This window comes from Limanda limanda, chromosome 11, assembly GCF_963576545.1.
Source record: "Limanda limanda chromosome 11, fLimLim1.1, whole genome shotgun sequence".
NCBI lineage: Eukaryota > Metazoa > Chordata > Actinopteri > Pleuronectiformes > Pleuronectidae > Limanda > Limanda limanda.
In genome coordinates this window covers 9,374,565-9,401,210 of record NC_083646.1, presented here as the reverse complement: position 1 = coordinate 9,401,210, position 26,646 = coordinate 9,374,565, and the positions used below count along the sequence as shown (strand labels likewise).

At 42.8% G+C, this 26,646-nt stretch overlaps 1 protein-coding gene across 1 annotated transcript; it reads left to right on the top strand.

Annotated features, from left to right (window-relative positions):
* The first annotated feature begins 34 nt into the window (after positions 1-34).
* On the top strand, positions 35-26,228 carry lipeb (lipase, hormone-sensitive b). Its single transcript, XM_061081580.1, has 13 exons — positions 35-139; positions 8,846-9,087; positions 9,991-10,275; positions 10,942-11,032; positions 12,180-12,325; positions 12,719-12,904; positions 13,790-13,942; positions 16,844-16,988; positions 18,020-18,247; positions 19,186-19,359; positions 20,664-20,845; positions 21,538-21,804; positions 22,435-26,228. The coding sequence occupies exons 1-13, from the start codon at positions 49-51 to the stop codon at positions 22,837-22,839; spliced, it is 2,595 nt and encodes an 864-aa protein (XP_060937563.1). The 5' UTR covers positions 35-48; the 3' UTR covers positions 22,840-26,228.
* Positions 26,229-26,646: the final 418 nt, after the last annotated feature.

The following is a 26,646-nucleotide window of genomic DNA, read 5'->3' as shown; positions in this document are numbered from 1 at the left end:
AAACAGCAGGTATGTGACTGAGAGGAGGAGAGAGAGCAGTGGAGAAACATGGCGTCGAGCAAGAAGGGCAGCGGGGGTGGCCGGCTGGAGAAGGGAGTGAATGGAAGACGCTCGTCCAAGCACAGGGAGGGTCCAGTGGGTGAGTCGGGTTCGTGTTTCTCCCTCTATCGCTTTTAACGTCTCCATTTGGAAACTGCCACCCCCCCCTCTCCCCCCCCACCCCCCAGCTAGAACCGTTAGCAGCTAGGTTAGCATCTGTAGCAGAAGACAAGCAGCTGGACTCCAGCCGCTGGCTGTGTGTCCCCCCCGCTGGGTCACGTGGTTGTCACGGTTCAAAGCGACGAGGAACCGAGAAGAAGACACGATAGAAATCCACCCCCCCCCCACCCCCCCCCACCCCACCGGTAGTGACGAGCATCCGCCGGTCACTGTGTGTATATTTGGGTGTGTGTGTGTGTGTGGGGGTGTGTGGGTGCGTGAGAATCTGATGTAGAAGTGATGTAGAAGATGTTAACTATATACACACACACACACACATACACGCACATACGCACATACACACACAAACACACACACACACACGCACACACACGCACACACACACACACATGTTGTCTCCTGTGTTGACTTGTCCCGCTCCCTGTCTCTGCTCTCAGCTGCGGACAGTGACAGGAGCTACGTGAACAGGTAGGAGACAGAAACCAGGGGGGGGGGGGGGGTGTGTGGGTGTGTGTGTGTGTGTGTGTGTGTGTGTGTGTGTGTGTGTGTGTGTGTGTGTGTGTGTGTGTGTGTGTGTGTGTGTGTGTGTGTGTCTTTCTATAGGTTCTATAGTCATGGGGGACAATGTTTGATGAACCATCACTGTGAGGACATTTTGACTGGTCCTCACAAAGTCAAAGGGCTCTTTAATGGGTAAGATGCAGGTTATTGGGCCAATGAGGGTCCTCACAACTATAGAGAGTGTCTGTGTGTGTGTTTTGTAGTTTACTTTTTTGTTGGGGAAGGAGGGGTCATTGGTGCCATTGTATAGGTCAATTCCTAGTTTTTTATTTTGTGTATATCTACATATAGTTAGGTAAGTAGATAGATTGCTATTTTGCCTTTATCTTCCAAAAGATCGATCAGTTACATTCTCAGTATGGAGATTACAGAGTTCGACACTATTCCACAGGTGCACTCACACGTAACAGACAACAATCAGAGTAGAAACTGTACAAATTACAGTGCAAAGGATAATAACTAAGAACAGATAAGGCAAAGACACTTTGAGCTGAATTAGTGCAGAGGTGAGAGTGCCGGTGGTGATGGTATGAAAATATCTAAGTGTGTTTAAAACATGTGACTGCTGTTGCTGAAGGGAGAAAGTCTGTCTGGAGGTCAGTGTCAATGTTTGACACTGAGCAGGAAGAGATATGGAACCCTAACCCTGGAGCAACCGGGGATGTGGTCTACTGCAATAACCATCACCCCCCCTACCCCCCCTAACCATAAACTGATTATAAAAATGGATGATGCATCTCCACTTCCTCCCACTGTCCAGAAATCAAGCCAAAAATATCCCAGATACAAACGTTGCCATCATGGGCCAATTAAATGATTAAGAGTCTGTGCAGTTGTTATCAGGGGATGGAGTCATGGTATCAAGATCATGACCAATCTCTAGGAAAGACCCAACAGTGGTCTTGGGTGCAAACATATACGTTCTAGTATATGTAAGAACTGAAGAAGCCGTTTGGATGAGAAATGTCTTCAAGAAACAACCAAATCTTGTTGCCAATGCAAATATTTACAACCCCTTAAGGCTGGAGTATGTTATGATAAATCGGCACTTTGTCAAAGAAGGTGTAGGACCTAACAGGACGCTGCCTGCAGGCTCTATGTGGATCTGCGGTCAGGACTTAAAGAACTCCCTCTGTTGCTCCCTTCTCCTGTAAACTAGGCCGCTGTCACACTATAATCTGGAACAATCCAACCAGTCCCAGAGGACCACTTCTTCTGAAAGGCTTCCTTTAGCTTTGTACGAAACACTAACAACATAGCAAACATTGTGTGTTTGCTGCACTAATTAAAGTATTTTTAGCTTCCTATTTTTGAATGGTGTGTTTATAATTGCCTTAGGCCTGTATAATGAGATTGGCATATATATAATATAATCCCAGTGGTTGTGTGAGGTTCCTTACATGCTCGGTAAGAGTCAGATCCAAGACTTCAGATTTCTTTTCCATTAAACATGTGGCGTTTTAAAAAGTGAAGGGAAGCCTTATGTGTCCTGGCGATGAGAGAGCGGAGGCCCATTGTTGCTGGTTTCCTGTTGTTCAGGTTGGCCTTGTTGTGCTCGGACTGGGAGAAGGGTCAAAGCCTCCAAACCAAAACATGACAGAGCCCCTGCTGCTGCCACTTCCTCTCTCTCTCTCGTGCACTGCTCACTGGTCACTATTTGCAATTAAAGCCTGCTTCCTATAGACATGGTATTTGTAGAGTATCAGATATCAGGCAAAGTAAAAACTACCGATGTTAAAAAGCATATACAACGTAGATCTAATAAGTTTGTCTAGAACTAAATGCCTGTTTTTCCAGAAAAATAACTGGTTTGTTTGCGTCAATTTGCACATAAAGTGATGCAGATGCACCAGGAGGGATTTTGGACCTACTTCACTATACAGTGGAAAGAGTTAGGAATGACAGAACGGGTCTATAGGGTTTGGATTAACTATTTTAACCTTTCAGGACCCTAAAGGCTGCACTGCTTTGGTTAGAGATGAGAAAACACTGTGACAGCTGACCTTTTGTTTTGTCACTGCAGGAAAAGCAGAGGTGTTACATAATGATAACCATTGATTGGAGCTCCAATCAATAGCCGTGACAGTGAGACAGAGAGCCTGCGCCTTTCCTGTAGTGACTTGTCTCTTTTGTGGAATAAAAGCTACAGGGTGACTCTGTATCAATTCATCACACTTATAGGCTTGGGTGTGTTAGTTTGGTCATTTGAGAAACCTATGCAACCTAAGTTTAATGTGGCTTGGATCCTAATTAAGGAAGATATGGGCTGACGAAGTTTGAACTTTTCAGTGGGACTTTGACTGGAGATATCTTCCTTGATGTAGGTCACATAGAAAAGCTTCTCATATTGTTTTATATTGTTAAAAATACAAAAATGTTTTTGAGATGTGGTTGAGACACCATGACTTAAAGTGGCATCCAAACCAAAAACCAAACTTTCTTAAAAATGGCAACAAGTGGTATAATTAAACATTTTTGGTTTGTTAATAACTTTAACAAAACTAAACCAAAGAAACAACCCAATGTTTAATCAGGGCCATAGCGGTGTGACTCATTGTGTCTCCTAGGTCTGTCTTGGTAACCTACTATTTTTGTGAATGCTGTTGTTCCTCGAGTAATGGGGCCAAGTCTGAACCAAGGGCATATTTTGCTCTATTTTGGGTGTGAACATGTTGTCCATGTTCTGCAGTCATTGCCAAAAATTGTTTTTTCTCAATAGTTGGCACACAAAATTCATTTCTGCTGCATTAACGAACAAAAGGAGATTTTGAATAGATTCAGTTAAACACTAAAAAGTCCAACTAAGGCCCTAATTAAGTCGTTTTCAGACCTTCGGGTAAAGTAAATGAGAATTGGCTACGGAGTTTACTAAGTTTGCCTCTGACACATGTACAACGCAGCGGGAGGTTCTCTGCACAGACACGTTCACAACAGCAACAAATACTCCGCTTTAATTAGGTGAGAGGTGGAGCAGCCGGGTCCAGCAGACAGAAGCAGGAAGTGACATATTAACTCTGCTGCGGAGATCAGGTGATCATGTCGTAATCTCTTATCACCTCAAACTCTCTTGACATATTCCTCTGTGTCTTCTATGTGTTTAACGCAGATATTTTCCTTTTTGTTTTTCAACTTTTAATCATTAAATTGATAGATAATTCCAATGATAATGAATGCTGATGACCTCACTGCTATTTTGTGTGAAAATCAAATATACATTTAAGCGTTGGAAGGGAAACCCCTACAGTGGTGACCCTGTTATCATCTCATAATCTCATGTTTATGTCTCTGTCAACGTCTGCTGTAGTCTGCCCATAAGGGCGAAAGTCACAGGGAGTTGCTGGCTGAACAGCCAATAGCAAAATAGCACATGGTCACAGGGAGAAAGTCAACCCGGCTCGGGTTGTCGTCTACCTCGCAGTGCTTTTAAAAGACGCATGGGAGGGATGAGAGGGAGAGGAATGACACATTACCTCTGAGTAGAATCGGTTATGGCAAGGTTGACACACAGAGGCTGACAGACAGAGGGGAAGAGCTACATCGTACGGACAGCGAGGGGGAGAACAAAACCAATTGGAAAAACATTATCTCTGTCATCCCTCCCGCCCTTTCTCTCATTTTGTCTCTTTTTCTCCATGCTCTCATTGTTTTACGTGGAAGAGAGGAGACAGACACGGACAGAGACTTGAACTCAGAAGCTGGTAAAACACTTTTCCTTTTTTTTTTCTCTGCTAGCTTTTTAGTTATAAGTCTATATACCATCAATTGCATGCTATATTCCAGAAGCAGCCTGAAGGAAGTTTGATACAAACACTTAATTCACCCAGTTTGTGAGCCCCGCAGGAGCCGTTATGCCTGTACTGTCGCTGGTGTTGGTTGTTGTACATGACTTATTAATACTCTTTCTCATCCATCTTTAATGTGGAAAGACCAGGTGCAGCTTAATGGTTGCAGTGGGCTTACAGTGACCACTTTTTCCTCAAAGGCAGGAAGGGATGATGTAGAAACTTGTTACAGTTGTAGACAAATGTATAATGAGCCAAAAAACATATCATTTATCTTTTAAAAGAAAATTTGTGACACAAACAGGAAAACATAGATCAAAAAATTATTGAAATGCAATATCCGAATTGGAGGACCTGCAATTGATCCGTAAAAATAAAATGCGTCTCAACACTTTTTTTCCCCCAATGCAAATGCGTGAATCTTAATGTACAGTATATGTATGTCATTTGCCTTGGGATATGAACAACATTAGCTAATGCACAAAAGGTGCGGGCGAGAAATAAGTACATGACTTACATTTTGCTTTCAGTGACTCCCACAGTGGTTTATTAACATATTCTGCTTTAGGTGCAGTGGCAGCTTTAATGTGTCTCTGTTTGAGGCTGATCCGTTTTCTTACGTCAAACAAAGAGGAACTCTTACATGTTTAATCTCTGAGGATATACTGGTTCACACAACGGTGTTCATTTGCATTATATTTGCATATGATTTGCTCCCTGCAGATAGAAATGATTGTAATGTAATGACTGTATGCTTCATTGTCATTAAACAAGTTTTAGACTAGCTTCCGCTGATCTGCGAGTTCATAAAGTTCACACCTTGCTTACTCTGTCAACATAACTCCTATTGGCTTGCTGAGCTCAGAGAGTTGTTCCCCCTGCTCTAATTAAGCAATGTAATTTTAATTCTGGCTTCTCGCCCAATCTGATTTGACTGCTGTAGCTGGTCCTGCAGCAGGGCATTTGTGAAACTGCTCGACCACTGTGGCCCCCGAGGCCACACCGGTGTGATTGTGTTAATGCAAACAGATGAATATTAGATTGCATTTGTATGTGTCTTGAGGTGTTTCCAGTTTTATGCAGCTGTAATGAGTCACAGTAAATATCTGCTTCATGTATCCAGTTCAGAACAATGACATTATGTGTGTAATCCCCTGGTTCTATGACGAAGCCTGAGATGAAGCAACTATCCCAGCTTTGTTTTCTTTGCTCTATGTTTTCTTCATTGATTTGTGTGATATTTTATTTCTCCCTGATCCTTCACCCCTGCTGCACCTCAGCCTTCCTTAAGACTCTGTTAAACCTGATATTCTACAAATGTTGGTCCCAAGAGTGAGATCAAACCAGGCAAGAAAAGCTTTTAAATATGATGCCCCTTCTTCCTGGAGAAATCTACAGAAGGATATTAAATGGTCAGAGCTACTGACTATGGTGGAGTTTAAGTCAGATTTTACTGCAGATTTTTTTTATTGAAATCTTCTATGTATATTGTGCATGCTGTGTATGACAGCTGTAGTTGTTTTTTAATTAACTTTTTTTTTAAACTGTCAAATTGGCTGGTGTGCTTATACATTTAAAGTGAACTTGTTTATAGCTATAGAGACCTTGGTAACATACATTCAAGTAAATAGATAAACATTAGTTTTCACAATCCTGCACAGCTTAATTTGTCTGATGGAAGTTTTCTCTAAGATAGATCACGTATGTAAGAGAGAGAGAGAGAGATGCTACATTTCTAGATTACAACCCTAATATGATTTGAAGAGGCTTAATGTAAAGTATGTTTTACTGCTGACTTTTCCTTGAAGTCATGAGATATTTTATATCTGATATTCCTTTCACATAGTTGAACTGATGGGATATTTTGCCCCGAGCTGCTGCATGAACTTTATGGCATTTGGATAGACACTGATACTGTAAATGTCTTCTCAAGTGTAAAAACATTTTGGCTCATAATGTAACTGTGACAGGACAAATTAGACTGCGGCTGCTCGCCACACTGTGTACTGCTGCTTTATGTAGTGTGGTCAATTAGCTCCACAGATTCACTCTGTCTCCCCAGGGCCAAGGAATGCCCCCTAGATTCAATAGGACATTGACCACACACACGTAACATACACACAAATGTTTCAGTGTGTGGAGATAACAATTAAGCCTGTGAAAGAAATAAACACAGAAACCTAAATAAGTGTATATGTAAAATACCCGATATGTGAAACTAATATGATTTAAAGACTTTTTAAAGCTGATGCCCGTCCCGGCATTTTCAGCCATATTGGATGCTTTACTGATGCTTTTATCAGAACTGCTCTAGTTGTGTTCCGAAATATTTGTTTGCGTAATCGAAGGCAGGACTAGTGCCAAAGGGACAGTGTGGAGATTATTCTCCAGGAAACTTCAGTGACAGATTCAGCTAAGTTTTTAAATTGAGACAAATTTGCTTCCTTAATGAAAAATTGTGCCTTAAAGCGAAGGAGTGAGAGCGAATTACAAAACAGAAAAATTTGAAAATGAGCAATGACTAAAGACATTTTTTTGTATTCCCTCCCTCACTTTTTCTTTCTGTGTTGTGTCAATACTTCTATCTCCGTGAGGACCGGTTTATGGCATAAATATTAGTGAGGATATTTGTGAGGACATTTTCTGCGTGTGTGTGTGTGTGTTAGACGTCATCTGGCTGATAAATGTCTCCTCTCAGATGTCGGGCTTGTGATCCTCCCAGCAAACTGAAATTGCTTCTCCTATTACTCTTCCTGAATGGCAGGCTATAGCAGAATAATTGTGCGATTAGGGCTCCATTATTTCTTTAACCCTCACAACAATATTTCACTTGGGAAGAATCTATTCTCTTTGCAGTATGCATTGGCAACGTCAGCATCACTTTTTGAGATGTTGCTTTAGGGATGTATAAAATAATTGCCTTGCTTTTTTTGCCCCCATATTCCCTTGTTGCTGTAGCTTGAGATGAAGTTTTATGAACAAAAGTTTGAGAGCGGATGTGAGCTAATTCCAAGGAGGGCTTATGTAATTTTGCATTTCATCACATAACAGCAGAGTCTTTCTTTTCGTGTCATTGTCAATTGGTCGTGCCAAGAAAACAATAATGACAATTATAGCAAAACTTTAATAAACATGATTCTTTTGAGCGGTTTAAGTATTCCAGCCAAGAGGTTACGTTGTTTCTCTGCCTGTTTGTTAAATACAGACAGGATTACACAAAAGCTCCTGGACAGATTACCATGAAGCTTGGTGGAAAGATGTTGTTTGGGTCAGAAAAGGACCAACAGTTAAATGTCTGGTTTCTTTCACTAAGGTTAAAGTCTAGTTGGGAGACACTGTAGTCCTCTGCCACTTTGTTTTATTCTCTGTGTGTTTGTTGTCCCTTCGCCTCTGCCCTCTGTGTCTCACTGTGCCAGCCAGTAACCCTGTACATATAGCACCAGCTAGTTCCCCGAAGGGAGGTGTTGTGGAAAATTAGGTCTCAGGTGACTCGACAGATGAGCTCGGTCTACCGGTGGAAATCCAGCAGGGACATGGTGCTGAATCATTGTTATGCTATGTTAGGGCAGAGATATGAGCACACTCGATAAACACACTCAGCTGTGTGTTGTCAGTTGTATACCTCCCTTCGGGACTCTTATGTGAGTGTGAATATGTGTTTTTGTCAGTGCATGACTAATCTGCGTTTGTTCCCAGCAGCATGACGTTAGCAATGGGCCCTGCCTTTCTCCTCGTGTTCCATGCATGTCTGCCCAGATCACTGTGGATTCTTGCTGCTTAGCTTGGATTTACATCATTTAATTTCAAGGCTTGCTTAACGCGTTTCAGCCAGTGAGCTTTCATATGCCAGGCTATGGGGGATTAGTTAATAGGAGAACATTGTGTTGGCCATATCCATTGATATCCCTTTCTCTACAGTGTCTACATGCTCATTACAGTTACGGGTGTGATGCTGAATAGAAATCTGGCCGCTTCTTTCATTGTCTGCAGAACCGGATACCATTTTGACAATCCAGTTCTATGAAGTGCAGCATGATACAGTGTCTTTGATTTGACGAATGCATACACTGGGGGCGAGCAGGGTGGTGTAATTAGGAGCATGATAAGCAGCGGGGGGTTGGGATCGTGCCTCTCTGTCAGCTATCATTCGCCCTGGTGAAAAGTCTTTCTCTAATGGAATACTTAATAATCGTATTAATGAACGTATTATGTAAATGCATCCCACTCACATGAAGCTAATGTGTTTTTCTGTTTCACCCCCTTTGTTCCATCACGGCTCCTAGTGATGGACACCAAGGCAGTGTTTGTGGCCCTGTACAGCGTGTGCGAAGAAAATGCCGCTTTCTTCTCGGGAGGAGCCAAGGGAACGCAGGGCGAGGCGGCGCGGCGGCTGGTGGACACGATGAACTTGATCCAGGAGCACGCTCGCAGTCTGGAGCCGGTCATCTCTGGATTCGCTTTAGTTTACCATCATTTTGACTTTGATCCACACATACCTGCTAACGGCTATCGTTCGCTGGTCAAGGTAGGCTGTGGGGTGTTTCGAGCTCTCTGTGTGTGCATGAGTCATGATTTGTCTAGCCCTGAGAATTATGAGCCCAGATTGCGCAATACATCCTTATCAATATTCTCCCCACACTGTGAAACTACCCACCAGCATCTCTTTGCCTTGAAATCGCTTTGTTTCAAGGTCAGTCCATTTATTTCACAGATTGATTTAATGTTGCAAATCAGGTTAGATGAATTCCACCAGCAACAGAATATCTACCAGTACTGTACCTTCTGTACTTATCTTCTACTCCTATTGATGGAACATCATGACCTTCAGTGGCTGGAGCCCACCACCACTGAATAAGTCTCACAGAGCAGCAAATGAATCCTGCTCTGTTTTTTAGCCTCTGGATTTCCACATTCTTAATCCTTCTCACCCTCATAGTACTGCTCTGTGTAATCCGTAACACCCGAGTGGAGCAGCGAACTTTTCACATATTGCTCTCCGGCGTGCTGTTGCACGTGTTTTTTTTCCCCCTTCAAGCTTACCACCCTAATCTTAATTATAGTGTAAGTAGACCCACAGGACATGCCTCTTTAATGATTGCACAATTAACGAATTAAGATTTTCATTATTATAGTTGTAAATTATATAAATCCATTTTTATAAAAAAAGTAATGACCTGAATTGCACAATGCATTTGTCAAAGATGCATATCGTCTATTATATATTATATATATATTATATGGCTAGTTTATAACTCAATTTACTTTATTTGCTTGTTATTTATTTGAACTGGCTTTGCTTTATTTGTCAGTCTTTTTAAAATGAAGGAGATGGTAGCTTGTTTTGAAATTGTTGGTTTAAAATGTTGCATCTTAATCATCTTACAACAGAAAAACTCTCTTTTAAGTCACGTTGTCTTTACTTTTGTAGGTGGTGCGTTGCTGCATCCTCCACATCATCCACAAGGGGCGCTACATCACAGCCAATCGCCGCAGCATCTTTTTTCGAGTAGCGCACAATGCAGGGGAGATGGAGGCGTACTGCAGCGCCCTGTGTCAGCTGCGTGCCCTGCTCTACTTGGCTCAGCGCATGCTACATGACAACAGCTTTGGCAACCTGTTTTTCCAGGATGAAAGTGGCCTCAGCGAGAGCTTTGTCCGCGAGTACGCCTCTATGCACAAGGGCTGCTTCTATGGCCGATGTCTGGGCTTTCAGGTGAGATGAGCTGCGTGGAACAGCGACAGGTAGTCGGATAGAGGAAATAAAGAAAGGGAGAGGAATAGGAAGATTAGAAGTCGTAGCATTGCATGCTTAGTGGCTTCATGTGATGCAAATGTAGGCCTCTGGAAATAAAAGAAGTCACTGTCGGTAAAGAGTCAGAAGGATGTTTATTACCTACCATAAAGGGTGTGATGTGACATTAGAGGTAGTACTCACACATCGGTCTTCTGACAGCGATTCACCCTGAGCAGTGGTGGCCGATGTATAAATTTGTAAAAGCCAGGAAAAGAATAGAGGGCTTCAAAAAGACTCCTGCTACTTAAACCTGCAAGTAAAATGGAGTAAGTAAAAGAAGAGTTTGGAGGACATGCTCCTCTATACAGCCATGGCCTCTGTTCTTCATTCATCTTAACTAGAGAGGCTCAACCCTCAGTGGACAGAGGTGAGGCGTACAGGGGAATAAATTATGACACCTGTCTGCATCAATTCATAATGTCTAAGATTCATCTGATATTCTTATTATTGATGTTCAACCTTTTTCTGGTTGAATGATTGCTGTTTCAATTACAAGCAATATATGTCTTGTTGATTAAGAGGAATTTGGTTGACGGATTAGAATTCAAAGTCTGTCATTGTGTTTTTTTCTGTCCATTTCACCAGTTTACTCCATCCATCCGACCCTGTCTCCAGACCATTGCTATCGGCCTTGTGGCCTTTGGAGAGAACTACAAGCGCCATCAGTCAGGAATAGGTCAGCATAATCTTGTCTGCAGCTGCACTCTCTCATCATCCAGCCACTTCGTTGTCATTCACAGATCGTACTCATCCATCCCCACGCCTCTCTTACATTGCTCCTTGACCCCCGACTGTGTACCTTTTGATGTTGTGTGTTTGGATTGTAGAGTCTCTTTCATCCTTTGGAATCTTGAAGGCTAGCTGGTGTTTCGTCTATATTTCAAAATGCTTTGAACAGGCGCGCAGTTATGTGCCGGGGCAGAGAAAGAACAACATTCGCAATCATATACACATTTGCACCACATGCACAGACACACACACGTAAATATTTAACATTGAAAAATAAATCGTTCATCTCTTATGGATTTTTTGTGCTCTCTGCTGCACCACAGTGGAGACAGGAGGTATTGCACCGTATGGTGAGTGTACTGTAACCTCTGTCCCTTCTTCATAGTCCTCTGTAGTGAACTTAGAAGCTACATGATGATATGAGCAAGCTGCTTTTATTCCACAGCTCCTGTAATCCCCATTAGTCTTGCACAGTGATCTGTAAGCATCATTAGCTGTATTTCAGTTAACAGATTGAAGCTTGAGTTACCTAAAAGTTAACATCCTTCCATTTTCCTTAGTGCCCATCCCTGACCCCTTGCCTTAAAAGTAGGGTCGAATTGGTTTTAATGCCAGAAAGTGCCTCTGGTCAAACATGACTGTTGCACAGTAGCCTGGAAACATCCAGTGGCAAAAAGGTTAGAGCTGTGACGACATAAAAACGAATTCACCCTGTCGAGTTGGTCTGTTCTCAACTGTAACCACATCTCAGACGTTTGCCGTGTTTTAGCACTGTTACACTCCTCTTTTGACCAGCTTTTCTTATTTTCCTCCAGCCTTTCACCTTCCGTCCCTTTTCAAATATACTAGCAATTCTAATTTTCCAGAAATTCCTGCCCTCCCTCCTACTGTTTCTCTCTGTTCTCATACCCATTGTTCTGAGCTGCGGTCTTTGTCTTTGCAGACCACTTTGCCATTTTCACCACCTCCTCAATCATACACTTTCTCTTTTCTCTGAACTCTACTCTCATTTCTTTTCTTGTCTCACCCGGTCTCTGGTGTCTCGTACACATTTTACACCCTCCTCATTTTGTCGTCCTTCCTCTATCCGCCAGGGGTGGCAGCCAGCTCGCTCTTTAACTCGGGGAAGTACGCCATTGACCCTGAGTTGAGAGGGGCGGAATTTGAACGCATCACCCAGAACCTGGACGTCCACTTTTGGAAGAGCTTCTGGAACATTACTGAGAATGAACTCCCGTCGGTGAGTGGACTGTTAATGCATCTTTCAACAGGCATACAGACAAATGCGCTCCTAAAACATCTGTAATATACCCATGTTGGAATTGCTAACCCATGTGCACAGAGGAGTCCATTGCCCCGTTTTAATTTAAAAAGGTATAAGGGATATTGGACTTCCCTCTAGTAGGAAGTACCTTTCCATCATTATGCATTTTGGCCTACAGGCTGTTAGTTATAATAGAGTGAAATTCAATTTATTCAATGGGGTTCATGATTTATTCATCTGGTTTCTCTTTCTCTCCAGTGACCTGACTCGCTCTGTAACTTGTACTCTCTCTGCCTCTGTGTCTTTCTCTCTCTTTCTCCATCTCTTCGTCTTACTCTCTCTTTTTCTCCATCACCGTTCTCCCACCAGAGTTTGGCAAGTATGACATCCACTCAAGTTAAGGTGAACCGGCCGCTCTCTGTGCCCCCTTTGCCCTTTGACCTTCCCTTGGCGGCCAACCCCAGTGCATCTGTAACTATTTCTCCACCGTCGGCGCACATTGGCGCTGCTCCGGTTCAGATGAGGCTCATCTCTTATGACCTGCGTGAAGGACAGGTACTTAAATCCTCATTCAGTTTACTCTCCAGTGTTATAGAGGAAAATACAATAAATAAAGTTTCACACTGTCAAACTTAATGCAAAACTGTGCTAGTTTTTCTCTTTGCTGCTTAAGTGTCTCACTACATCCTTGTTGCCAGTATGAAGTATTTGTTGCGTGACCTAGTTTGTGACAAATTCACTCCACTGGGACTTTGTAAACGACCTTGCCTATTCCAGTGATACAAATTCTTAAAATTATTTAACAGTATTTTCACATGTCCCGTATTTCTCTGAGCTGCTCAAGTAAACGACAGCTTTAAAGTGTCCCAATGGATTTAATCCTCTTCATTATCGCTCTCCCTATTCCTCCTTCAAAGGTATCAGTCTCAGGTTTCCTACTCCCACCCTAATTCTCTTGAGAGATTCCGTTTCTCCATCTGAGCTCATTCTCCTTCCCTTGTAGACTGGTGCTTAACCAGACGTGTTATCAGCAAACGCTTTCAGCCATTGATCTTGCTCCAGCAAAACAACAGTGTCCTTTTTAATGTCGCAAAATACAAGCTTGCATCAGCAGAATCGCTTCCTCTTAGCCACAGCCTCCCTCCCTCTTTGTTTCTGTTAATGAATGGGAATTAGCTTGTGATCATGCAGGCGCAGGAAGGGCTGACAGCAAGCTGCTGCAGAACAGCCTTTTAATCACTCTCCCACAGGACCCCTGTCAATAAAATACACTATGAATGAAAAAAGCTTTTGTTTACAGACGGTACCTCAGAAAGAGGCAAATGTTACGATATGTCATCATGTGATGTTTCTTTAAATATTGATCCAAATGATAAGCCATGATTGTTTGTCTGTTAGTTCCTCTTTTTAATGAATTCCTTTCTGTCTCACTCTTTCCAGGACAGTGAAGCCCTGCTAGCTCTCTCACGCTCTGAGGGAGGCTCCATCTCTCTGTCGCTGGGGTTGAAGGCCAAGCGACTCCCCCCTTCTCCTTGCTTGCTAATCCACTTCCATGGGGGAGGCTTTGTGGCCCAGACATCCAAGTCCCATGAGGTAAATTGGAGCTCTCCAACTGGATCTAGCTCAGTTTATTTTGGAGTTTCCTTAGTTCTGACTAGAAATACAGGAAATTGTAACTCCAAAACACTATTCACATGTTTGTACATGTAGCGTTTTGAATCACTGATGTACTTGACAGTATTTGACTTGTCAGGATCTCCACAGCCGCCGTCCACTTCCCCACCTCATCCCTTCCATACTTCACATTCTGACTGTCGCAGGCAAATTGTAATTGAAACTCAGCTAATTAAAGTGATGAGGAGACATTAGTTGATAGCGGAAGAGTAGGGGGGTTTCCATTTTGAGTCTCCTCCTCTGTCAATGGTGTGGTACGTAATGAGCCCTTAAACTAGTTATATTGTAATTAATCACTGAAAAATGAATACACACACTTGGATCTCCTTCTTTGCCCTCTTTGGGGTGAAGTGCGCAAAAAGTTGGCTCTTCTATTTCACATGAATTGTTCCTTCCTGTCACTCACTTTTTCCTCAACCTCTTTTTCCTTCTTAAATAGCGAAACCCATGTCCATGGTCTAATTTCTTGATCACTGTGATTGAACACTTTCCTGTAATTACTTTGTAAAACAAAGCTGTCTTGTAAACCACTTTAATCAATAGTTTACATCAATGACTATAAAGTAGTAGCCTCAGGAAGTGATCAACCTGTCTATTTTGATGTCCCACCTATTTACTCACACTGAAGTGGCTATGTGCAATCTTTATGTGGCTCCAGGCTACTTATACCCACTTCAAGACAGGCCTCTGTGAAATCACCAAGGACATGGCCATCCTTGATCTGTGGCTGCATAGCAACCAGAGGATGTGAGGGAGCAATCAGAGAAGGGGGCGAGCGGGGCTGTCATGTTGAATTAACGGAGACCTTTATAACCCTACAGAGAAAGATTACCCTGAGCACTAATGCAAAACTTGTCAGACTATCCCCTCCCTTCTTCTAGGCTCTCCTTTTTTTGTTACATCCTCAGTCTGACTCTTTCTAACTCTCACAAAATCCCCTTTGTTCTCTCAGTGTTCTTTTCCACATCCTCTTCCTGTCTTATTTGGGCGACATGTACTTTCCTGCCTCCTGATTTTACTGGGTGCCTTCTGCTCGCTTAATCCCTCAGGCAAGGCCAAGGAAGAGAGGACAGACAAAGAGAAAGTTTCTCGGAGGGCAGAGGCCAATGTTGTCTTCTGTACTTCTCATATCCTTTATCCCTTCCCTGTTTCTATCTGGCCTGTCCTCTGGGCGAGATGGAGGGTTTGACTTCAGTTCCAGGAGCCTTTTGTGGTCTCTGGCGGCCGAATAATACTGAGATCTCAGGAATTAATGTCCTGGCATCTCTGAATTTATCAGTGTGTGCACGAACAACACACACACACACACACACACACACACACACACACACACACACACACACACACACACACACACACACACACACACACACACACACACACACACACACACACACACACACACACACACACACACACACACACACACACACACACACACACACACACACACACACACACACACACACACACACACACACACACACACACACACACACACACACACACACACACACACACACACACACACACACACACACACACACACACACACACACACACACACACACACACACACACACACACACACACACACACACACACACACACACAAAGTGTTTGGACAGAGGAGGTAAAAGCTTGCTGATTAACTGCTCTTCCCGACTACCTTAGAATGAGTGTGACTGCAGCTCCCATTAATTCCTTCTGCGAGAACAGATCCACAACACTTTTAAATTGTGTGTGTGTGTGCTTTACTTGGTGAATCGGATGTGAGTTTGTATAAGAAGAGTTGCCTAAGTCATACAAAATTGAGCAGCCTTGGTCCCAGCCCTACAAACACACACACACAAGTTCCCCTTGTCTGCTCGGTGGACATTTGTTGTGATTGCTTAGCTATTTTCTATGTAGACTGACAATAACCAAAAAGTCTGGCGTGCCCATGTACTCACATGTTGACACTCTGCAACACAAGGCACACACACCTAAGTAGAACCTTTACTGATTTGCACAAACCCACACTGCCTGACCTTAACAGTGCTTGAAGTGTATGCACGCACTGGCCTGTCAGCAAGTCTCACTATAAGATTTATTGTGACAGGTGGTGCTTTAAGACAGCACAGCTGACTGCTGAAGCTGTTGTTTTATTTTTTTATTTTTCATAACGAATCCCTGGTCGGGGATGCGTCATGCACAAACTTGCACTGTGCTTTTCCCCGCATTGTGAATGGAGAGCTGTCACTTCCACTGTCAGCCTTGTCATAACCTGTCAAAAAGAGATAATGGGAGAGACAGAGGAGAGATGGAAATTTAGTCGGAGGAATATTTTTATATAAGGTTTCATGCCTTTCTCACATTTCAAGGTCACAGCATTGCAGTTGTGATGCAAAGTACTTGCCTCAGTTTGGTGTAAGAATAGTACAAACCCAACCTGACTGTAGCGACACAGAGAAAAAGACACACACTCAGTATTCTGACGGTGGAAACTTTTGTTCACCTGTTGACTATCACTGTTAATCCACACTATCCCCTTGTCTGGTTTTTTTTTGTTACTCTTACACCTTTGTTAGTATTAAATGAGGAGAAATGAAACAGAGGTGACTGTGAGCTCAGTCCTGATTTTCCCTTTTGTCTAGACGATAAACTAGAAAGCAGACAGATGACATCAGAGGGACATATAATCTCTTTTTATTCTTCTTATCCGTACCACCACACTTTCTCTTTGTATCCCTGTCTCTGTGGTTTATTGTGGCTGCTTTTTGTTTCTCATAAACTTAACAACATATTGTGATAAATGCACCCTCCTCTTGTCTTGTGCAGCCCTATCTGAAGAGTTGGTCCCAGGACCTTGGTGTCCCCATCTTGTCAATTGACTACTCCCTGGCCCCTGAGGCCCCCTTCCCGAGGGCCTTGGAGGAGTGCTTCTATTCCTACTGCTGGGCTCTGAAAAACCACCACCTACTGGGTACCAACACATCTCACAGCCTTGTTTATACATTGTTCATATGCTGGCTTTTATCTCCCCATAACACTCACTGTGTACTTGTTATAGTCATACGAAATGTATATGCATAGGAAATGCCGTACAAAAGGTCGAAGGGCACTGATGTACAGATTGCGTTATAGACCTCGACTCAGACACATTCATACACAAACTTAGACCTATAGCAGATGAATAATTGAGAATGAAGTGTTTCTATTAGAACAGTTTCTATTTCTTGCCTTGTTTAGGGTCCTGGAACACACACAGACCACATGCATTTTTCGTAAATCCTCCCATGTGATATGTGCTGTAGTTGACAAAAGATAATCTTAGCATGATCTCTGTTTATGTATTTTGTTTTTTTAATACTTTAACATTACTTTTATTTACTACTAGAGCACAGGGATTATTTGTAATACTCGCAGTCCCCTCAGCTTGAACCTTTACTTTACTTTGAATTTTAATTGAATACCCCTGCCTTGGGCACATAAAAGAAAACCAAGTTGTTTATTAGGCACAACAGAGGAGTAAAAAAACGAACCTATTCCAGTGTCCAATTCCCTTAATCATTCATCACTTTGAAAGTAATCAGGCTTCAGCGCGATGTCTGGCTCTGCATGTGCCCGATGCTCTGCAGTCTGGTACAAATCGCTGCAATGCTCAATATTCAGGCAGGAAACTAAAGACATCTGGTCGGTTTCGGCAAAATCTGATCGCTGAAGCACACTGTGTCAAATTAACAGTGACTGTAGTGCAAAATGTTAATGTTGTAGTACAACAATATAGCAGTCATGAGGCAGTCAGTGAGACAACACCCCCTCAGCACATATTCATCTGTGTTATGGTGCAGAAAAGAGATCCTGCTTTTTGATACTTGTCAGTTGTTTTGCACCTTATGGGATTTCACATTAATTTCATGCTCAATATCAATTTCTTTATGCCTGAATTCCCTTCTGTTTCCTTCAGTTTTTCTCTTCACCTCTTTACTCAGCTTCCCGTGTTTATCTCTGCAGGTTGGACTGGAGAGAAAGTGTGTCTGGCTGGGGATAGTGCAGGAGGCAATTTGTGTTTGACGATGTCGATGCGAGCTGCTGCCTTTGGTGTTCGAATGCCAGATGGCATCATGGCAGCCTACCCGGCTACCCTGCTGACTGCCTACGCATCGCCCTCCCGTCTGCTTTCACTGATGGATCCCCTGCTTCCACTCAGTGTGCTTTCCAGGTGCCTCAGTGCCTACGCAGGTAGGAGTGTGTGTGTTTGTTTAAAAAAAAAAAAAAAAAAGTCAAGCCAGGTTTCTTTTTTATCTAATGAAGTTGAGAATTCATTTTTAGATTTTCCTCCTTTTTTTTTTTTACTTCTCAGCACTTATGCTTGTCTCTGCTGCATATGAGCATGATGATAATTGTTGGCTTGTTAATAACAATGCTAACTATTTGTGTAGCATTAATAGTTAGTAATTATATATATATTCAATTTGTAGAGATATAAAAGATATTATTTCAATACTTTAACTCAATAAATGGCCAAAGCAGTAAATCTATTGGAATAAGTAAGATGGAGTAGTTAGATCAGTTCTCCCTTGCCCATTACTTGAGTTAATTAGAGAGCAGAGCTAAACAAGTATTAATCATAACACTGTTCTGCCCGATTGAATATTACTGTTTCCCTCATTTTGTAATCCATAATTTATATAGTATAAAACATATCTAATCAGAAAGTTGTATATATGACATATCGAGCTTTCAGGACCATAAAATTCCTTCAGAAGAAAGTATCTTTTGTCTGACAAACCTTCTCAAACAATAACAATTCAGCACTTTATTGTTCCATTGTTTGTTTTTCTTGTTGCTGCCGTTGATGCGTGTAATAGGCAGAAGAAACTGTTGCGAGGCACTTGACTAACTTTGCCTCATAACGGAGAATTTAAGAAGACGACTGGAATATGGCAACTCTTCAAAATTCTGACACAGAGATATCGTCTTTCCTGAGTCTCCTTTTAACAGCAAACTAAAACACTTTATTCACTTAATTTTCTTTTCACTTTCATTACCTTTGCTATGTGTAATGCAAATTCCTGAGTAGCGTTATCTTTACACTGCTATTATACTTGTCTGATTATTGCTTTCACATCTCTGTTGCACATCTCTCTCTCTCTCTCTCTCTTTCTCTCCTCCTCCAGGCGACGAGCCACAGGCCGAGAAGCAGGTAGAGAAAGTGAGCACCCTGAGCCTGGTGAGGAGGGACACGGCGCTGATGCTGCAGGGGGCCTCCAACTGGATCCATTCTCTGCTGAATCACAACAGAGCCCCAGCTCCTCCCAGCACAGCTGCAGAGGCGCCACCAGGAGCCACTGGTAAACCACCTTCTGTGCATGGATGTTTTTGTGCTTTCATATGCAGTCGGCCGGGACCTTTAAATGAGGTGTGGGTGGTATCTGTGTGTTTTGCCAGACAGCAATTGTGTTCAAAGTTGTCTAGATGCTATCTGCTTATGTCTTTGATCCTATCTAAAAACAGATCATGTCTCAGTGAGGGGAATCGTGGTCTGCCCATGTTTTCTATAGAGCTCTACCAATATGAATTTAAGGGGGCGATTCCAATATTAGGGGGTAAAAGATTACAAAGATTTAAATGCATATAAAAATAGGCAATTATTCCTAATTACTCTTATGAAAAGTAACTGTAATTAATGCTTGGTATTTTACAGAACAAAACATAAGGAACTAAAATCAAGTAAAAACATTTTTTTTAAAGAAAACGTGAATATAATACACGTCTTTTCTGCATTGTTTATGTCTTTTAAAGCCTCATATCAGCAGATTTTTATCGCTCTACCGATACATCTGTTGGGCTCCAGTTTTCATTGTGTTCATTTATTTAAATATCACTTCAACAACCTCAACTCCCTCCAAACTTCATATAAACCCCATATGGAGGAGGCCATTGAAATGGATCCCCTTTGTTCCGTGTTCAGCTCAACATTTATCACTTTATCCCAGCGAGTTGCATAACGCTCCGGCTGTTCCATTCATATCAATTCACCTGTTTGGAGCAGCAGGGCTTTGACAGTAATTGTTAACTGTCGGCACCTTAAATCTGGTTGCAGATTGTAATTTCCCTGGTGTCCGCTTTGCCAGGTGACACCCCCACAGCTGCGAGTCCCAAACTAATGAGAATGTCATTGGTGGGTGTACATTATTAAACGGCCATCAGGGTGCTGAGATGGTTCATTATTAAAGGGATGGGAGATTGGAAGCCCTTTGTGAGGACCCCAGCCATGACGACTCTTCCAGCTGTGGTTTGAAGGCTCAGGGCGGGCAGATGATATCACCATGACAGCATTATTTGAAGTTCCTCCACCCACTTCTCTGCTCTTCTTCCTGATGTATTACAATTTGCATTTTAGGCTTTTAACTGTTGGCTGTCAACCAGAGGACATACTATAAGTGGAAACACTAGAATAAGTAAAAGTGATTGTGTACTACTGTGTATTTAATTTGCTGTGTCCTCCAGCTGCTCTTGGCCCCAAGTGAATTAGAGTGACCTCTCAATACATTTTATAATTTAGAAGGCTCTTGTTTTTTTATAAACATTCTCGCTGCTTTCTCTCTCAGACACTTAACCCTCTCTCTCGCTCTTCCCTCTCTCTGTGTCACAGATGCAGTGAGGAAGAGCATTTCAGAGGCGTCCTTCTCTTCCCCTCACGCGGACCCCCCTGTGGCCTCCGGACCCTCAGAGCTCCTCACCAGGAAATTATCTGTGAAGAGCCAGACATGCCAGGACTTGGGGTCTCACAGCAGCTCCACTTTGCACAGCGCACCACTGCTGTCTGAGCGCACTGTACGTTTCACTTAAGCATGTTTACAGTTAGATTATCTTGCTCTCAGTTGATGCTCTTATCCAGAGGAAGTTAATTTGCTAACTTAGAGGGAGACTGAGTTGTTAGTCGGAATTTAACCTGTGATTAAATTGATCTTGATCTGGAATTTGATGATGATGCTCATAACGTAGAAACCTCACACCAGCCTCTTATCTATAATCAGATTATCTCTGCTTTATTACATCTTGCCTTAAAATGATTGAACATACACTATTAAAGAGGTCAGATGTTATGCCAGCAGAGACATATTTTTGGCCCTGTATCAAACAATGCTTTTTACCCTGCAGTTTGAGCTTGTGCAGGTACTGGCAGGGCATTGCAGATTATCCTCGCATGTATTTTTATACTGGCAGACTAGATTAGTGGCTGGCTTCGGATAAATAGCAAGCAGCGGTGACGTAAGATTTTAAATATGCTTTTCCTCCTTGAAATGGGGATTGTTCAGCCAAGACTCTCAGGCGCTGAGCCAAGGTTATTCGATTTTCACAAGGACAAAGTGTTGTGAGTGTGTGTGTGTATATATATAACCAAGTTGGCCTGTCAAATATTTTATGCCTTATTTCCTCTCATTTCCTTGACATTACATTCTACCTTGACCACTCAGTGCAGTCCAGCTCCACTTGATTAATTCCTCATTCCCTCTGTCATGTAGCCAGAAGATGTGAATTTCTACCTCTGCAAGGATCCGGATCCCTCCGTGTCCATTGACCTGTCTTCAGTGGCCATACCACCACCTGCTGGAGAGGAGGGATCAGAGCTGGAGTACCCCAGGGAGTTCCCCCTGGGGTTCGAACCTCTGCGTTCAGAGCAGCTGGCTGAGATGAAGTTGAATAGTTCTCCGGTGGTCAAGGATCCTTACTGCTCACCTCTTCTGGCCCCTGATGGCATGTTGACAGGCCTGCCACCTGTACATATAGTGGTAAGAAGAAAATTCTTTTGGAATAATGTAGAGCAACAGGTTATTCATCCAGTTAAATATGACAAGACACTTGTATAGGGTACATTAATGGACTTGAGTGTTACGTAAGCTGTCAGCCAGTGCACCAACAAGCTTTTTGTTCCCTGCGACTCGTGCATTCTTCAGTGAGAAGGCTCAGGTTTGTTTTGTTTTTGCTCACTGAAACAGGTTTTTAAAATTGCAGATATGATATAGGAGTAGATCAAGATCAGGACTGTTTATCACGCTGAAGTGAGGAGGAGAAGGTGTTTGAGAAGCAAAACGAGGCCACTTCAAGATGTTTCGAGATACAGACGGAGCACTCAGGACTACAGACTGCACACATTGTGTCAGTGAGATGGAGTGTGATGGGGGAGATGGATTAGGTTGAGTTAATATGAAAATGAGGTTCTGATTATAAAGTGGCTAGAGTGAGTCAGCAAGAGTGTAAAAACAGCGGGGACAAAAGAGAGTGGGACGCTTGGCTTCCTTTTCTTCATCCCTTCATTAAGATTCTTGACATGTCTCAAGTGAATCCTAATTTGATTTTAACCATTTGTGCCCCTTCCCTCCCGCTCACCTCTTCTTCCTCTCTCCCTCTGCCCCTCTCAGGCTTGTGCATTAGACCCCATGCTGGATGACTCCGTGATGTTTGCCAAGCGTTTGAGGAACTTGGACCGGCCCGTCACTCTGTGTGTGGTGGACGACCTCCCCCACGGCTTCCTCAGCCTCTCGCAGCTCTCCAAGGAGACGAGAGAGGCGGCCAACGTCTGTGTGGAGCGTATCCGCGCTGTCTTCACCCAGACGGACATCCCCCCCGAGCCTCGCAAGCACCGAAAGCTGGAACGGACCGATAGGGATGTGTCGGCCTCTTCTGGGGAAGGCGCCTCTCTCTTTGCTGTCCCCATCGAGGAGGAGGAGCAGGATGTCGGACGTGGGGTCAAAATTGCTGATGGGGAGGACTTAGTTACAGTGGCAGCCCAGAATGGCACTGATGCTGGCGGGATTGGGGCTTAAATGAGGATAGATTAAAAAAAAATGTTCACCCGAGGAAGGAAGGAAGGAAGAAAGAATAAATGAAAGTCAGACCAATGTAGGCAGTGCAGTGCCTAAAAACACAAGAGAGATATTATTCTACAAATAAGAAAAGAGGGAGGTGGGTAGTGAAGGAGAATGTCCGGTTTCCAACACAGAAATCTTCCTCTGCCACTAAAGACACTCCTGTTAAAGAATCTAATGGTAATTTAAAAGCCACTTAGATCAAAGAGCAGCGCTCACCCACACATGAAGCACACATAATTACGAGTTGCTGTCAGGCATCTCGGGCTCAAAGCAGCGCAGAAGATTCTTGAGACGAAGCCTGAACGGGTGAATCATCCAGGCCGACGCAGTCATTTCAGACCTTAATCAGCCGGTGGTGGGCGCACGATATGCTCCTGTATAGAGTCATCTCTGTCAAAATGGCCACTTGTCCTTTAGGCAGCCACTCTAACTCACACTTAATAAGCCTCTGCTGTGTTCTTCATTACGTTGGTCTGGCAGCCGATGCAGCTCACGTTGTGGATAATAACTGCACACTCTCTCTCTCAAATAGAATTAAAAAGGTAAAATGCAACAAGAAAAGCCCCAAACTGGAGGAATTGCATCTTGAGATTCTGGTGCAGTTTTAAATCATATTATTAACCCTATGCAGTAGTTTTACTTTTGTTATTTATATCTTTTTTTGTATTGCAGTATAATCAGAATCTTGACGGGTTCACATGTTGATTTGTGCGTTATATTGTTTGTTTATTATAATCTTATGCTGTTTATTCCACAATCGTTAAATGTGTTTGATATTTACCTCTGCCTCTTTAGCCACTGCTGCTCCGACATCCCGGGACTGTCCCATTCAACACGTACCTTGTTCTCACTAATGCATACTGATGGGATACAGCACATGTAGAATATTACACATCAGTCCCCAATCTAGATGCTGCCTGGTGCTTTTTGTCGTGCTGATATTATTCATGCAAATACTGCAATTTATTGATTGCCATGGTGGCATCTCATCTATAGGAATCTTTAAAGACCCTCATCCGCAATCACTGCTGTGAGCTGCCTGAAAGAGGCTAAATGATTTTACTTTTATTTTTGAAAGCGGCTGCTCGACCTTCTCTCTCTGCAGAACTGAAGTGAGGGAGGGAGGTGGGCAGCGAAAAAGCTCAGCCCTCTGCTGTCAATACATATTTTAAACTTCACTGCACTGACTTTTCTCCCAGGTTGTTCCCGGTCCTCTCCAGGTGTTATTGCTCAATACTTTTTTCTGCACCGTATGCACTGTGGCAAAGTACCACTTCTCTCCAGGGGATTTCCTGCCTGACAACCGTTTTCCAAGGAAAGAGATTGTTAGCGTGCTGTGTAAATGCCACATACGTTGTGTCTGGTCAGCTGAAGGTGCTGCCAGTGGAGGTCCAGACTTTCTTCTCTGCTCCCCACCATCGCATTTGGGGTTGACTTTGTTTTCTATAACCCAAGGACACTCCTCAGAGCGAGATGCCACTCAAGCACTTTGAAGTGCACTAAAATGTCCTTCGCAGGGTCGGTCCCTCTATCAGGTCCAACTAAATATAGATGCCAACAATGCTGGCACTGTCCTGCCCTTGCGTGGGGACGGGGCGGGGGTTGCCAGGTCTGTAGAGAGAGATGCTGTGTGATGAATAGGATTTAGCCGGAGCTCTCGAGTAAAAAATCCTCCCTCCTGTAGAAGAGCAGGATTTTCAGCAGCAAAGTCATGCTACAGGATTAGGCCATGCTCAGTTCTGTCAGCTCCGAGTACTTACCGCAATATTTTTAGTCAGATTGATGGAGAGAACCAGGGCCGTGAAGAGGAAGAAAGCAATACACTCATTCTCTCGGATGCGCCGGGCTGAAGTTTGCTTCGCGAGCTGCGCTTAATGCTCGCTCTGCACTTTCGCAGTAGTTTGCTATGGCAATCCACGAAGTGTATTTAAGCTTAAACTTGTAAACGCGTCGTTTTTATTATTGTGTTTTTCCCTCCTTCGCTCGGTGCCTGTGAGGGCGGCTGGAGTGGAGTCGAGCAAGTTAGTCTCTGTAGAAACGTGAGCTCACACTCGGGCACGTCCTCTTTGTTTGTGGCACCCCACAGACGAGACTATTACCTGCATTAATCATCTAGTGTTGTTTGGAGAAGTCGGACCTCTGGCACAGCATAGTTTGTGATTTAAAGTAAATGGACTCCACTGACAGATCCAGCGCATATGGAGACGAGCAGGTTTGATCGGTCATCAGCACTTTTTTATATACGAAGAAAAGAAATTTGTGTCAAATGAATCCCCGTCTGCGTTTTGACCTTCATGTGACTCCTTACGATGAGTCTGGCTCATCTGCGTGCCGCTGACGGACCAGAGCCCGTGTGGTTGATTGTGGTCTGAAGAGTTTGTCAGCGATTAATTTAGTTCTCCCATCCCAGGCACAAGCTGAAATGTCTGATTCAGTCCTGTTTCAATCAGTGTTGCTGCTTCACAGTCTCTGTGAGAACAATCCACAGGGCACCTTTACAATCCCAAATCCTCCCTGTTAGTACACAACTAGTTTCAGTGGTTCGATTTGTACTGTATACCTCTACTGTTGTTTTTTTTTTACTCTTGGAAAGCTGCTCTCACTCGAGAATCTCTTTGCCCAGAGTTGATTTCAATGAAGTGCAATGAAAAAGGCAACGCTGCTGCAACCGTCAGCTGGTTGGTTCAACCTGTAGGTCAACATTCACAGCTGCACACCAGCACCACTCTACTTTTCTTGTTATACAATGTGTTTGAATCACCTCAAGTTTAAACGTCATATTTAGCAACATACATATCGTGTCCTGTTGTAGATTTAACAAGATTCCTCGAAGCTTGATTATTTTTTACAAATGACCTCGACCACTTCTCAGAAATGTTTCCTAATGACAAACGCTCAATTCAATCAGATAAGTTTCATTTCAGGTTCATTTCAGGCAGAACCAAAGATCTTGTAACACATGTAATGTTCTGTCCTTGCTGTTCACTGGTATTTAAATGCAGGTGCTAGTCGAAGCCATAATCCTCCTGCAGCCCATATGCAAATTGCTCCAAACTGTAAAATGCAATGCTGACTTATAACAAGATTATGCTTTCAAAAGAACAAGCCATAGACTGGAACCTAAGTTGTTTAAGAGTTTATTTTGTACTTTTTTTATTTTCTTTTATTGAAAACACCACAAGTGCAAACCTGTGAAAAAAAAAAAGAATGTATATGATATGATCCATGTAGATATTTTTACTTTCAGATTTGTTGATCAGGTTGATTGCAGATTTATTGTTTTTTTGTTTTTTTTTGGACTGCATTTTCTTTCCCTCTGTTGATTTTTATCTAAATAAATATATTCTCCCATGAACGAGCTGTTGTGTCCCAACTCATGAATTCAACTTTTCTTTACAGCAATAACTGGATCTATACGACCAGATATTCATCATTGGTATTTATATAAACTGCTGAATTTCTCTTGATATACTGAGATTCGTAAAGGTCAATAAAAAAGATAAGCTTTTTTTAAACATAAAAAAATATCAGATCAAATGCTGACATGCACGATACAGAGAGTAATCTGTCATAATATTAATGTGTTTTGTCTACACACAAGGGATGCAGGTAGTTCTGAAAGTACAACTTGCGGGTACTTATGTTTTACACGAGTATTACTATTTTACGTTACTTCTCTAAACGTCACTGCAAGTACTGTGCTCGTAGCCCGAAGGCTTTAAATAGACAAAATTAATAAACATGAGCTTATTGAATGTGATG

Coding starts and splice junctions, on each gene's coding strand:
- lipeb (XM_061081580.1), top strand. CDS start 49: ATGGCGTCGAGCAAGAAGGGCAGCGGGGGTGGCCGGCTGGAGAAGGGA. Junction 11,033..12,179: donor GCGCCATCAGTCAGGAATAG/GTCAGCATAATC, acceptor TCTATCCGCCAG/GGGTGGCAGCCAGCTCGCTC. Junction 19,360..20,663: donor GGCGCCACCAGGAGCCACTG/GTAAACCACCTT, acceptor TCTGTGTCACAG/ATGCAGTGAGGAAGAGCATT.